This window comes from Perca flavescens, chromosome 1 (assembly GCF_004354835.1).
Source record: "Perca flavescens isolate YP-PL-M2 chromosome 1, PFLA_1.0, whole genome shotgun sequence".
NCBI lineage: Eukaryota > Metazoa > Chordata > Actinopteri > Perciformes > Percidae > Perca > Perca flavescens.
In genome coordinates this window covers 14196761-14212371 of record NC_041331.1, presented here as the reverse complement: position 1 = coordinate 14212371, position 15611 = coordinate 14196761, and the positions used below count along the sequence as shown (strand labels likewise).

The 15611-nt window shown below is 39.6% G+C and overlaps 1 protein-coding gene across 4 annotated transcripts in view; it reads left to right on the top strand.

Annotated features, from left to right (window-relative positions):
* The first annotated feature begins 495 nt into the window (after nucleotides 1–495).
* Nucleotides 496–15611, top strand: part of bbs4 (Bardet-Biedl syndrome 4) — a 17330-nt gene continuing 2214 nt past the window's right edge. The window contains exons 1-15 of one of the 4 annotated variants that reach the window (XM_028583416.1): nucleotides 496–602; nucleotides 1951–1993; nucleotides 4795–4869; nucleotides 6273–6336; nucleotides 6588–6699; nucleotides 6962–7034; nucleotides 9199–9252; nucleotides 9343–9470; nucleotides 10320–10374; nucleotides 10517–10585; nucleotides 10764–10916; nucleotides 12409–12580; nucleotides 12867–12936; nucleotides 13049–13193; nucleotides 13283–13487. In XM_028583416.1, coding sequence (XP_028439217.1) covers nucleotides 4861–4869; nucleotides 6273–6336; nucleotides 6588–6699; nucleotides 6962–7034; nucleotides 9199–9252; nucleotides 9343–9470; nucleotides 10320–10374; nucleotides 10517–10585; nucleotides 10764–10916; nucleotides 12409–12580; nucleotides 12867–12936; nucleotides 13049–13193; nucleotides 13283–13487 — 1309 coding nt within the window. In that variant the 5' untranslated portion in view covers nucleotides 496–602; nucleotides 1951–1993; nucleotides 4795–4860. The other 3 variants (XM_028583407.1, XM_028583423.1, XM_028583431.1) reach the window with 3 other exon arrangements.

The following is a 15611-nucleotide window of genomic DNA, read 5'->3' as shown; positions in this document are numbered from 1 at the left end:
ATCGTGTTCCTAATGGACATGAATGGATCTGTTCGCTGTGCAGAGGTACAAAACAATTGACTCCATAATCAGTATGAAGAAATTGGTGACTTAATTGCATGTATGTTTTAAAAATGTAAGCAGGAAGAATCAAATGCAGCTGTGTGGCGTACAGGTGTGTGAATGTAAGCTGGGAAGATCAGGAGAGGAGTAACAGTTCCTGATGATATTGCATGATATATATTACAGTAGTTGTGGATAAAAAAATCTACTGTATGTCCCGATATAAATGGCAGGCAATATATGGAATAGGAAACTGTCATGTAAATATATATTTAATATATATAGTTTTTTTTTCTTACTTTACTTTTAAAGTACATTTTACTGATTATGCTTGCATATTTTATACCTAATTAAGTAACGTTTTAAATGCAGGGTACTGAATACTTCCTCCGCCAATGATAACTGGCCCTTATTTTAAAATCATAGACAGTTTGAGTAAAATCCATTGGTAAAGTCAGTCGACATTCATAAATCCAACCAGCTACTCCACTGATGTATCCATGGCAACCGCTTCTAGCGTTGATCATCCCAAGATGGCGGACGAGGAGAAAGCTACGGCGGTGAGTGCAAAACCAAAGCTAGTTATCGTTTTCTTGGGTAAACGCAAACGCTTCGCTGTTTTAAACGACCGTGTGGCACTCCCTGAGTTAAACGTAACGTTATGTTTCTGAGTATAGCCTTTGCAAAAACGCTCGTTATTTGAATGTTAGCTAGCTAGCTGCCTGGCTAACCAATTCTTAGTCGGAGCTAAATTGATTAACCTGAACGGCAACGTTAACTTGCCTCGCGTTCCGTCTTTAGCTAGCTTTTAATCTCACTCATCCAAGGGCAAGCTAGCTACAACCTGAGCGCTAACAGCTAATACCGCTGCAGTAAGGTGACAAGAACAGCAATGCGTAGGTAACCTTCCAGTGCAAATATAGCTACATTGTTGACCATCGTTAGCCCACGCGTTATACTGTAACTTAGGTTGAGTAAAATAACTGAGGTTGACTTTACCACAAATACTCGTTGCGTTATGGCTATACCGTCTAGCGTTTAGGATGTGATGACAAAAATTATAATATTAATACTCGAAACGTCAGTGGCGAAGCAATCCACAAGTGAGTCAAATATAGAGGAAAAAATGATATGAAGCAAAACACTTGGATTGAGCATGCGTGCATCTAACGTTACTTGCACACACGGAAGCTGCATGTAATGTCAACTAGCTAGCTAGTTAATGGTTCTGTTAATGTAATAACCAGTAGTGGAATAAGTACATTTACAATTTTGACATACTTGTACTTTACTTGAGTATTTTCATTCTGTTATTTTCTACTTTTACTTTTCTACATTTCAGAGGGAAATGTACTTTTTACTCCACTGCATTTATTTGAAACTTAGTCATTCGTTAAGGCAACTTTTTACATAAAAAACACACCGTACTTACATGAAATGATGCATTATTATACTACCACTACTATACTTACTAACTTCTAACGAAATTTGCTCCACATTGGCCAACTACAACATAAAAAATACTTTTCTGTGTATTTATTAGTGATAAAAACTATAATCTATTAGTATGCAATAATAGTAATTAAAATTCTGCTCAACATATGGCAGTACATTCACAGGTTCATAACATCTAATTAAGAAAGTCATTTATTTTTCTATTCTGTACAATTTAATATGAACACACCTTTTCAGGTCACTTTGAACTGTATTTTCACACAGCAAGAACACATAAAGACACAATACAAAAAACCTTTTTGTTTGGGTGGAGAAAATCTACTTTGGTGGGGCGACCGTAAATACTGTTCACGGGCAACACTGATAGATGAGGTCCAGTGTATATTTTTGTTTTGATGTAATGATCATATTAGCTGTTACTTGTTTATTTTTGTTGTATTTTATATATTTCAGCTCCCAGTTGCTACTGAAGCCAAGAAACGTCGGGCACCTAAAGGTACTGCAAGACATTTGACACTTGCGAGTCATCTTGCAAAATGATTTTCAAACAACACAACTTTTCCAGCACGCGTTGTTTTGATTTCTGACAATGTGTCTGTAACTGGTAAAGGGTAATAATAGAATGAGTTTGGAACCAATCATCCTGCAGAGGTCACCCTCACCCTTCTATCCACCGTCCCTAAAAGGAAGAAGCTGTTTAATACAGTATGCTGCTAAGCCAGCCATGTTCCAGATATTTCTCTGTGTGGAAAATGTTTGTTGTTTGTATATTATACAAGGATATTTTTGTCATCGTAATTATGGCTTAAAGTCCTGTTAAGCTGTTGCCCACAATTAAGCTTTTTTGTTTTGTTTTACAATGTTTTTAATTATCAGCGGCACTGCTGAGAATGCAAGTCCTATGGGAGCATGCTATTGTATCGTTTTGTATGGTATGGTATTGTATTTCCATGCAGTGATCTTTTACATAGCATGCAAGCCCTTACTGTATCAAAACCCTAAGTGCATTAATGTAAGGTAAGATGACTGAGTGGGTAAGTAATAAAAACAGAAAGTAAAGATTGGATTTTAATTGGTTAATGTACTGTATAAGTGAAGTGCTAGAAGCTCCATAACTAAGTCAAAAACACTAAAAGTTTTAATTCTGCTTATGACTATAATACTATATTATAAAAATGAAATATATAAAGCTGCAAAACATATGCCAAACGTGCACATCTAAGGACAGAGGGTGCCGTATGCTGTGCAGATTGTAAAGCCCCTTGAGGCAAATTTGTGATTTGTGATATTGGGCTATATGAATCAAATTGCTAATAATGAAAGAAAAAAAAGAAAAAGCCAATATATCTCTGTTTAATTGTCTCCATAAGCTACTGATTTCATACACTTCTCTAATTGCGATCATGAAATGCAATCAGGGTTATATAATGCACAACAAATACATTATATTCTTTTATTACATTTTGTGCAATGCAGTTACTACATTGTTAGCAGGTAAGACTGAGGAGGTGTTGCAAAAATATGAGCACACCCACTAGTAAGACCTAAAATCAGTTTCTTTTAAATCGCTAAATAAAACTGCCAATGGCATAAGGTAATTTCACCTGTTCCAGTACAGCATGTTCCAGTTTTGTAGAAACAAGTGTTAGTGAAGCAATCTATTTGTCTTTTCTCTCCCTCGGAGGAATTAGCGTTGGCAGCTGAATATGAGACTAATTTACTTGACAATACCACGGGTTTTTTGAAGTTTTTGTAGTGAAACTTCCCCAAAAAAATTCATCATATTTTTCATTACATTCTCCCCATGTGTCTTTTGATCTCAGCATGCCTCTCCTCTTGCTCTTATCCCCTTTTAACAGATGGTTGAAGCACATGGAAGCCAAATCTGTCTTAGCATTAGCCAGATCAAATTTAACAATGAGAAAATTCCTCTGTTTGGGATGAAGTTTTTCACAGGACTATATTTAGGAGACCTCATGCTGTGCTCTTCTTCTTAGCTCCTTTCTACCCTTCTTTCATACCGTAGTTACAGGAATACATGTCACACATGTATCCCATCTCTCCTCCACCAAATGTGCCCCGCTTTGTGTGCGTGGACACTGGAGTGCCACAGGGCCCCATCTGAAACCCAGAGACAAGAATATTGTTGCTGTCTCAGCAGGGAGAAAGCGGATTAGGGTGCTACAAATAGGGCCATTTCCGAATCTTGACTGGGCAAACGTGTGAAACCCATGCAGTTTCACCCTCAGCGATGAAGAGGATTCCTCTGAAGTTGTTGGAAGAGGCTCCAGCTCGAACGGCAAATCAACAGAGCACTGCTTGAAGCGCCGACAGATAAAAACCGAAGGGCGCTTTAGTGTAATTCACACCGTATTCCTACACAGGCAGTTCATTAATGATATCCCCCGATGTCAGTGGCAGACTCAAAGCCAAGCAATTCATTCCACATTGCCATGAATCCTTTTTTTTTTTTTTTTTAGCCTCAGAGGAAGGTAGTTGGTAAAAGATAACAGGATTACCAGAATCAAACTCACTCGAATTGGAATTACGTTCTCCTTGTGAAATGAAATCGTGTACTCCACTGGGAAGAAGACTTGGAGCATTGTGGTTGGGTTCTTCAGGTTACCTAACCCTTTCTAAAGCTGGCTTTTGTATTGTGCCACTCACTCCTCCAGCTTCCCTCTTTCAGTCTGTCTCTATACCCCCTCTGTTCTGTCACAAGCACCTGGCTTGCAAGATACATTGTTGCCCTGGCAACGGGCAGACTATCTCAACCTGCCAACACACTAAGAGAGAGACCGAAAAAAAGCAGTGTTTGTAACGGAAAAACTTGCTTACGAGGTGACATTTACAGCGTGGCTGGTGAATTGATTATAGTTTAGCCCGGGGATTTTGGTTGAAGTGTTAACATCTATGTTACTGTCAGATCAAAGAATCGCAAGTGACTGCAGAGGGAGGGAGCTTTCAAGATTATGTGTTTAATTTATACAGTGTTTTTTTCAATTTGGCAGTTGAAAATAGTCGAAATAGACATAACTCTTAATAGTCTGAGCCGTCTGTTAAGAAAATGATTTACAGTGTGTTTGGTGAATTGACTTAAATGTAGCCTGTGGATTTAGGTCGAAGTGTTACATCTCTGTTAACTGTCAGATCAGCGACTAACTAATGACTGCAAAAGGAGGGAGCCAACAGGATTAATCATTCAGCTATCAACTAAATAAGACATTATCGAAACAGTAATGAGCTTAAAAGCTATCCCCAATTTTTCTTCTCATTTTGTTATATTCTTATTTCCAGCTCCAGAGCTTCCCATTGTGGAGAGGAGAAACTGGCTAATCCACCAACACTATATCCGTAAAGACTATGATACATGTAAGGTAAAGTACCTTTCTATGGTTTAGTCTGTTATTGACCCATGTCTGTGTTGGTCTGATTGACCTTTTAAAATAATAATGAGGATAATGAATGCCCGGCATGTACAGGGTTCTGTACTTTATTATGGGCTAATTCCGTGCATTGACCTGTGTATTCCCACATGAAACCGGTAGGTACTTAGCAAAGTCTCTGAATAGATACCTGTACTTATAAGATATATTACTGGAATCCTCCTTCTCATTCTCTCCCAGTGACAGAAACACTCCTCACTCTCAGGGCCTTATTTTAATTGCGCCAGCGCAGCGATGAGCCATAGTTGTAGGTTTTTGGGCAGGCAGACTGTGTGGCCGTCGCTAAGCACACCTGCTATTTTGGTCCATGTATGTGCAGCAGCACAAAGTGTAAAGAGCTGGGTGAGGTTGAATATACAGTAGATCAGAGGGTGTGGTGATTAGTAAATTCGCTCTCAGCCAGTCACATCACTGGTCTCATCGCTGTGAAACAGCTGAGCACAATCACTACTCACTATTTCAGTTTGAATTCTACTGTATTTTAATGTTGCAAATTGTTACATCAGATCTTAAAATGTGACAGAACAGCGTTTGCTTCGTACCACAACGTTTTCCTTTTAAAGTTGGAAAGGAGGCTGTGATGCACAGGATTAATGAGCCTCGGTAATCCAATGCCACAGTATTTAATTATACTGGACCTGTCTGATGCTTGTGGAGGTGTATGGGGTTACTTTGTAGCAGCTTTGTGTCATTTGCACGTTATTTAATGAAGGTAAACGCGGTGGACAATCGCGTGTAATGGCACCTCTGGCGAGGCACTTTTCTTATCAGATGCCGCAAATGTATCAACATATCTGTCCTGCTGCCCTCAGATGGCTGCAGAGATTAAAAGACCTGAAGGAGGTTTACATAGCATATCAAGCAACTGCATGTAGACAACAGATACCGTAATAATCACTCATAATAACTTATATATAAATGCACTGATTGACTGATTTACTAGCATTCTTGCTTTCACCACATTGATGCCGATTTAAACACATCTACTCGCTGTTTAATGTTGAATTAAAATATAATATTTACATTTGTGCCTCTCCTCCCACCTGTGCACCGTGCACTGGGCACCACAATACCACACAGCCGAGCAAAGCAAATTTCAAGGCCAGGAAAATACCAAGCTCTCATTGTGAAATATACTGATGCAAATGTGCAAAGTTATTCTGGTTTGGGATTTGCAAGTTTAGAAACTGAATCACATTGGGGTTGGTTTTCAGCAGGGCCAGAAACATTTGTTGTTTCAAGCATAGCACTTGTTTTAGCAGCATCCCTACTCACGCAATAACGTCCACCTCAGTTGTAGAAATTGTCTCCCGTTCTTTGTCCATGTAGGCGATCATCAAAGAACAACTGCAGGAGACTAATGGGATGTGTGAATATGCCATATATGTTCAAGGTGAGCTGTATTTTTAATAGTAACTCTTCCCTCTCACAAATGAAAAATGTACGATGTTAATTAAGAGCTGCATCCAACGAAGGCTCTTTGGTTGTCAACGGCAAAGCTCCCCAGTACATTATTTAGTTCCCCAAAATCAGGTCTTTGGACCTCACGCTGTGCCTTTGATTTTTAATGTTTTTTTTTCTTTTTTTTTACTTCCTCATGTAGATGAATATGCTCTCTTTTTGTGTCTTAATTTCTTGCCACAGCACTTATCATGCGTCTTGAGGGCAAGATCCAACAGTCCCTGGAGCTGTTTCAGAGCTGTGCCATCCTTAATCCCAGCAGCGCTGACAATCTCAAGCAAGTGGCCAGATCACTGTGAGTCTACTGCCCTCAAGTCCGGGGTGCATCAACACCCCTTCATTAGCTAAAAACACTGACATAGGAGAAAAACATACATCGACACCAGCCCAACTGCTATCCACTTATGGCCAGAATATTTTTTAATACTGTAGGGAAAAGTCAATCCACCCCCAGTGACTATTCTTCACTGTTATATCATTCATTGTAAGTATAGCTATTCAGCATGCAATAAGATTGATACATTTCTTATATAGATTGTTGTTGTTTTTTTCTGTAGGTTTCTCCTGGGAAAGCATAAAGCAGCTATTGAATTCTATAATGAAGCTGCAAGGCTCAACGAGAAAGACTGGGTAAAGGAAAAAAAAACACTTTAGTACTCTGTTTCTGCTTTGTCTTTAAAGGAACACGCCGACTTATTGGGACTTTAGCTTATTCAGCGTATCCCCCAGAGTTAGATAACTCCATACATACCCTTCTCATCTCTGTGCGTGTCGTAACTCGGTCTGACGCACCCACCGCTAGCATAGCTTAGCACAGATCCTGGAGGTAACCGGCTCCATCTAGTCTACTGCTCCCAATTAGTGACAAAATAATGCCAACATTTTCCTATTTACATGTTGTGATTTGTATAGTCACAGCGTGTACAAATAACAAGGTCACATGAGACACAGCCATCTTCTAACCATATACATACTGGGAACTATATTCTCAGAAAGGCGAAGCACTGCTACTTCTGCTAATTGGGCGGAGTGATTTGCTTGCAGCACCTGAGAAGCCCCGTGGTGAGGAGCAGAGAGTAACAATGGTGCTTTTCAGGTGTTGCACTAATCACTCCAAAGGTAATGTATGGACTTATCTAACTCTGGGGGATACGCTGAATAAGCTAAAGTCCCAATAAGTCGGCGTGTTCCTTTTAAACTTTGTGTGTTTATTAGGCCTGGTGTCGTTCACTCTAAATACACAGCATGAAGTTCTCTCAAATTGCCCCCATCATTTAGAACAGAGATCTTCAACAGGGGGTCCTCAGAGTCACTGCAAGGGGGGCCGCCAAATTATTGTTTGTTACTTTTTTGAATGTGTTTTCCCAAAACATTAAAATAGGCCTGAAAATATACAATAACATGAATACAACAGATTATTAGAAAAGATAAATCGGCCTATTCATAAAAAACAACAACATTGAACGCTTACTGGCCACTATAGCCATCCACAGATACAGCTAAGCTTAAAGGAACACGCCGACTCATTGGGAATTTAGCTTATTCACCGTAACCCCCAGAGTTAGACAAGTCGATACATACCCTTCTCATCTCTGTGCGTGCTGTAATGCTGTCTCACGGCTCCAGCGGCATCAGGCCAGCACAGAACATGCAGGTGAATGGTTCCAGTAATCCTACTGCTCCGAATAAGTGACAAAATAACGCCAACATGTTCCTATTTACATGTTGTGATTTATAGAGTCACAGCGTGTACAAAAAACAACGTAACGTGAGACACAGCCGTCTTGTAACTGTAAACAAACCGGGAACTATATTCTCAGGCGGAAGAATATAGTATTTGGGCAGAGTGATACGTCGCAGCAAGCCTGTCTGAGAATATAGTTCCCGGTTTGTTTACTGTTAGAAGACGGCTGTGTCTCATGTTACGTTGTTTTGTGTACACGCTGTGACTATACAAATCACAACATGTAAATAGGAACATGTTGGCGTTATTTTGTCACTTTTGTCACAATTGGGAGCAGTAGGCTAGTTGGAACCAGTTACCTGCAGGATCTGTGCTAGGCTAAGCTAATGCTGGAGCCGTCAGACAGCGTTACAGCACGCACGGAGATGAGAAGGGTATGTATCGACTTGTCTTACTCTGGGGGTTACGGTGAATAAGCTAAATTCCCAATGAGTCGGCATGTTCCTTTAAAGATTTACTATGCCTTCCACATGTTTGATGTTAAGACATGATATATGTAAATAGCTTTGTATTGTAGGGCACCGTAAACTGGTATGTATAAAGGCTTTAGGCCGCCTTACACGTTAGGCCCAGTTTATTATGCGGCTTAATTTTATACAATACAATATATGTAGTAGGGGATCCCTGTTCGTCTCTCAGGTCCTTGGCCTAAAAAAACGTTGAAGACCCCTGATTTAGAATGTTAAAATGCCCTGACTGGGAAAAAACATGGTTGCACTTCCAAACTGATCCAGGGCTGTTTCACTATGAATCCCTTAAACATTGTATTAAACTGGCCAGGCAGGACCACTAACCACTCACACTAGTATGTTTTGGAAACGGTCCCCTCTAATAATACTTTTGAGTAATACAGAATTTGTATTCCACAGCGCTGTTGTCTTAAATAACTTATATTTATTTTTTTACTTTTTATTTATTTGGAAATTTTAATTCGCTCAACTCTTTTTCAAGATTTTCAAGATTTGTCTTGTGTATAGTGAAATGTTCAGCTCTGTTCAATTAAGCATGCACCAACGCCCCATGTATCATTTTCTAATTTACTCACCCCAGGAGATCAGTCATAATCTGGGGTTGTGCTATTTCTTCATCAAAGACTTCAAAAATGTGAGTATGCTGATTTTTACCGACACCATAAAGGACAAATTGTTCCCAATCCCAGGCGATTTGATCATTTTGATTTTCTGTCTCTGTCAGGCTGAAGAGCATCTAAACATAGCTCTCCAGATAAATAAACACGACAAGACTTTCATGATGCTTGGAAAGGTTCATTTGCTGGCCGGAGATACCGACGCGGCCATCGAAGTGTATAAGAGGGCAGTGGAGTAAGTAAACTTCAAATGTGGACAATGTTAAAAAAGCACTGAGAAGACTTTAAAGAAGAATTTAAAATAATAATCATAGGTATATGGCATGACTGCCACTATGGTTCTGTATCTGTTTTTAAATATTCTAAACATACATATATCGCAATGTAAGTGTTAAATTTCAGGAATTGTTTACCTAGACAAAGTTGTTTTTTATCCAACCGAGAAACTTAACACAGCCTCAGCATGACAGTTTTCTTCATAACATTGTCTCGAGACACTAAAACAGATAAGAGCCATAAAACACGTTGTTTAATAAGAAGTTGGTTACTTCCAAGGGAGTTCCCTCTTTATTTATATGTTTTCAAGTCTTTAGAGCTCATTTCAATACATGGGCCTCCTTCAATCTTACACAAAGCTCCAGTTTTGACACAATTTTAACCCCAGGCCCTTTTCAGTTTAGTATAAATTCTGTTCATTTCCACTTCTATTCACATGTTGAATATTTAAACATTAGGCTGTGGCATAAATAAGGAAATGACATCAGTGTCTATAATAGAGCTCATTATGACTATCTCCTGTTGGGGATAAATGAATTAATCAAGTGCCACTGTGAATCTTTTTTTAAATGCAGATCTGTCTCTTCCCTACCATTTTTCTTTTTTTTTTTCTTCTTCTTCAAACCATATCATCCCCCACAGGTCATAATTAATACTCCACAATTATGCTGAATCAAACCCTGATTGAATCAGCAGATTCCCTGAATATCAACTATGTTTGCTTTTGAATAAGTGCAGGCATTAAATGTAATTACAGGCATCGATAAAGTGACATTTTTTTATTCTACTTGTCTCCTTTTCAATTCAGATTCTCTCCAGAGAATACTGAACTCCTGACTACTCTTGGCCTGCTGTTTTTACAGGTATTTGTTTTAAAAAATCTGAAAATCTTTTCAGTCTAATTATGTGTAAAAACAAGCACTACCAGAGTGGCATTTACTGTAGATGTCAGAGACATTTAAAAAGGAGAAGATGTATAAATTTTTTTTTTCATGTTTTTGCCAGCTTGGGAAATACCAAAAAGCATTTGAGCACCTTGGAAATGCCCTTACTTTTGACCCCAACAACTATAAGGTACGTGGGTATTTGAACACACATTATGCTTTGGTATAAACATAGTTTTCTACTGTTACCTGAGGATAAAAAAAAGAGGTCATTCTCTATCACATAGTACGGTCCGTCTTTCATTATGCGCAATTTCAAAGGGTACTTCTTTCTCTACTATCTCTTTAATCACTGTTTTTATTCCCAGGCCATCCTGGCTGCAGGCAGCATGATGCAGACCCACGGTGACTTTGATGTGGCCATGAACAAGTACCGAGTGGCAGCATGTGCTGTGCCCGAGAGCCCCCCTCTCTGGAACAACATTGGCATGTGTTTCTTTGGAAAAAAGAAATATGTAGCTGTAAGTAAATACTGTTCATTGGTTCATTTGTCCAGCTTTTAAATTAGTGTATTACTCCAAACAAGAAACTAAAAAAATGTGATCTTTTTTTTTATTTCATTATTATTATTTTGTATCTATAGGACATTCACCATTAGTTTCACATTTTGCAAGTAAATACCATCAGTGATGGAGAGTAGTTCAGCATATTTACTGTTTTACCCCACTACATTTCAGAGAGAAATATTGTACTTTGTGTGTCATTTGACAGCTGCAGTTACTATTCAGATTAAGTTTTACATAAAAAAACATATGATAAGTTTATAAAATACATTGCATTGTTATATATTAAAAACAACATTTTTGGCTTGTGACGTCTTCGCTCATGTTTTGTTATTGTTTCTTCTTTCCTCTCACATTAACCATCTAGATACTCCTCAAATGTATCTTGTGACCCTTTACCACTGGACTTAACTACCTATCTGTAGATAAAATAGTAAAGAACTAGCTGCACATAATCCTCATAAATCGACCAGAGTTTAAAATGCCAACACAAAGGAAGCCCAAGGCAACGGATAACCTGCCTAAATGAGTGAAATCCGGCGGATTTTCCGTCGGCAACGGAGCAATCCCGGAAGTGGAATGTCAAGGATGTAGACTATTTTTACACCAACCACAGACTGGGCTTTTAATCTTTTTGTGATAGTAACATACATACAACATACATAGCTCAGGCATTTTACACTGCATTGTTGTTAATTGGCTTTTAATGTATTCTTGCTAAAAAATCTATGTCAACAAGATGAGATCATATTAATAAATGTATACATTGCTACTCCATAAGTTCCTGAACTATTATAAATCCACCGTTGTACAGAATCTATAATTTCATAGGTTCTTCTTGCATCATATTTTATTAAAGTGCTCATATTATGCTTTTTGGCTTTTTCCCCTTTCCTTTATTGTTATATATCTTTTTTTGTGCACATTATAGGTTTACAAAGTTTAAAAAAAAAAAGCCCAAAGTCCACCCCAAAAGGACTTACCATCTCCAACAGAAAACACTGTTCACAAACTGCTCCAAACAGCTCTGTTGTAGTCCAGCCTTTTACTTCCGTCACTTTGTAACACACGTTATAATGCTCGCCTAGCTGCTAGCATGGCACAACCTCGTACTCTGCTTCTGACTGGCTAGTAGTCCTTACGTAGGTACTGCGCATGTGCAACTCCCAACAAAGATAGAAGTGTGATGCCTCACCCAGTAGCTAAAACAGAGAGCTCAACACACAGGGTGAAAAGAGGAGCTGCAGCAATGTGCAGTACAACAAAAAATATGGTGTTTTTTGAAAATTAAAACATGTAAACCTTTTCTGATATAACCTCTAAATACAATTATGAACCTGAAAATGAGCATAATATGAGCACTTTAAGATACCATATATATAGATTTGTTTTTTGTTAACAGTTCTGTCAGCTGTTTGACTTCTCTCTCCCAACTTCATCCCTCCCACAGGCCATCAGCTGCCTGAAACGGGCCCACTACATGTCTCCCTTTGACTGGAAAGTGTTGTACAATCTGGGTCTTGTACACCTGACTATGCAGCAGTATGCCTCTGCCTTCCACTTCCTCAGCGCAGCCATCAACCTGAAACCACGTATGGGGGAACTCTACATGTTGCTGGCAGGTACTGTGCTGAGTCAGAGAGACAGAGAAATGTGTCAGAGAAATGTGTCTTTAAAGAGTAAATTGAGGATTTCTGGCAAAAAAAAAAGAAATAATAGCAACAATTACTGGGAGTTTAGCAGATTACTGTTCTGTATTTATTTAATAATTTACCAAAGGAAATATACTATACCCTTCTATACAGCAAACTGAACCTGCTGAATTTGCCTTGCTGAACAGTCATCTGCTCCTGCGTTTGACAGTATTTCAGTTCAAGTTTAAGCCTGTCTCATACTTATTCTTAACAGTGGCTCTGACTAACTTGGAGGATGTAGAGAATGCCACCAGAGCGTATGAACAAGCGGTGACAATTGACGAGTGAGTCTGTCTTACGCCTTCTACCTTAAATGTACTGAGCGTCTGAATTTGAGTCTGTAGTTGAATCCTTTTCAATATTTATTTTTCCTCCTTGGTGATCAATTATCTACAGTTCCAACCCTCTGGTCAACCTGAACTTTGCCATCTTCCTCTATAATCATGGTGATAAGAAGGCAACTCTGGATCAGTATCAGGAGATGGAGAGGAAAGTCAACCTACTTCGAGACAGCGGTAGCAACGTTGAATTTGATCCCGAGGTACTTGAGATCCTGGTGATTTCTCAAAGTCAGCTGTAAAAATCATTTCTTACGGTATTTGTAATTGTTTGCCTACTTGTCACTAACAGCTCATGGACATGGCTCAAAAGATGGGAGCTGCCCTGCAGGTGACAGAGGGCCTGGTGTGGACTAAACCAGTCAAGGACTCCAAATCAAAACCAAACTCTGCAGCAGCCACCAAAGCCCCCGGTGCTCCCCTTGGTACTAACCAAGCTCTGGGCCAAGCCATGTCTTCTGCTGCGAGCTACAATAAGAACCTCCAGCTACAAACAGGTAAAAGTGACCACTGGGGGCTGTAGAAAGTGTCAGTTAATATTCTGTCACCTCGGTGTAGCTTCTGGTTGGACGTTTTGATATGTGAAAGAGCCACTCTTGTTGAGCGTCAGAGTCGAGGTAAAGCTTGAAATTAGGTCCAGCTTTGAAACAGGAGACCACACGAAGCTGAGTATCTATCGTAAGTTTGTTCTGAGCACAAACTGAAAATGGGGTGAGCACATACAAAATATTTTTCATTAGAAAAGTCCAGTGTTACACCCTCAGTGCAGTACAGCCTCCACCTTTCTCTCTCCATTAAACCAAAGCCCAATTTTTCATTTTAAATGGAAACTTAAAAATATCCCTTCCCTGTGAGCTTCTTGCCTGCACTACTGTAGCAGATTGGATATATGCGCTAATGCAAAATGGAATATGGGGGGAAAAAGAAGCTAACCTCTAGCCAGTATATATTCTTGGCAACAAAAGAAAGACAGCCGTGTGGAAACGGACAGTTAAGATAATAAATTCAAGTCAAGAAATGATTGTCGCAGTTTACAGCTCTCAAATGTAAGTGGACTCTGGAGTGCTTTTCTTCCACGAGAGCCTGTGTTTTCTCTCACTTTTTCTTTTAGCTGTTAACAATAACATCAGAACAATGTGTCCATGTTCAGTGACATTTTACATATAATCACACAGCTCTGACAATCTATCTGCTTTCTAACACTCAACACTATAAATCTAGTTAATGTAATTTTAAAGTGGAGGGTTGTATACTGTTTCTGCTGATGTCCGTATCTTTATTGCTGTTCTCGAACAGCTAGTCTATAAATACATTTTGCTGTAGGTTAGAATTCATGTATAGCAGGCAGGAACTGTATCTTGGTGGTTATTAAGATTAACAAATTACCCCTGAAACTTGGTTTGGGTTTGTGAAGATATCGGTCACAAAGTGCATTGTGGAGGTATTTGTACAAATGAAAACAATATAAATCTTTCAAAAGGTAAGCATTCAGAAGCCTCCCCTATCGCGTTGGGCATCGAGAACCAATTCCTACTTGGAATCGTTTCAAAAATTACGATTCCAGTGGAATTGTTTCTTTATTGGAATCGTTTGGAGGATTTGGTTTCAAATCTGATCATGGGTTCCAAATTTAACACGCGCAAGTTTTGGTTTCTGTAGCGTCCAGGCGCTTTTTGTGTTGCAGCCTTGGAGCACGGTAAGCGGCACTCTAGTGTGGCTTTATTTTACGTTGAAAAAGCCCGGGAAAACCGCAACCCACCACTGAATCTAAATAAAACTTTCCTCTTATTTGTGAAATAAGCATGTGACACATTTCAACTAGCCTGGGTAAACCCTGACGAACTTCCGGCAAATTTGAGATTTGCTCTGCAGGTCAGTCTGGCGAAGAGCCCATTCAAACCCATTTCCAATGTCCTCAAAATTGAGGCACCAATCACAACCCCTGAGGCGGGCTTAACACCAATCACAACCGTTGAGGCGGGCTGTACGCGACTAGGATAGCGCAGCGACGGCGAGCAGCTTTTTGTTTACATTCAACATGACTGCTACCGAAGCCGTGCTTCACCATGACCAGGGACCGGCAGGTCAGTCTGACATATGCCGATTTTATACCGGTCAATGCTATAATTAATTGACAACATAAGTTATACGAGTTACAGTTCTCAAGGACGCACGCACACACGGACAGAGACACAGTCTCTTTTTCCTTTCTCTCAACTTCTCCGCCGTGTGTGGCGTGTACCCGCTCGCGGTGCGAAGCGCGTGTACTCGCTATTCTTGCCCATGTAGCCTCGTGAATTAACCTGCAACATGTCAGCTGGAAATTCTTCAGCGTGTGTGCAGAAGATAACAAGTTAGCAATATGCAACACCTGCAAGGAGAAAGTAGGGCGTGGAGGAGGCACCACACCAAAAACCAGAATCAAATTTTTTTTTGTTGGATGTGAAAAGCGTCACCCGTATCGTTGGTCTGATTGGTTGAAGGACTATCCAATGAGCCCAGAGGCATTTGAGTGGCGTCCGTTGGTGACGCCCCTCTGGAAATGAACTGTCAATGAACCTTTCCCAGACCCACTCTCAGTTACAGCTGAGAAGGGTCTGGTGTTAACCAGGCTACATTTC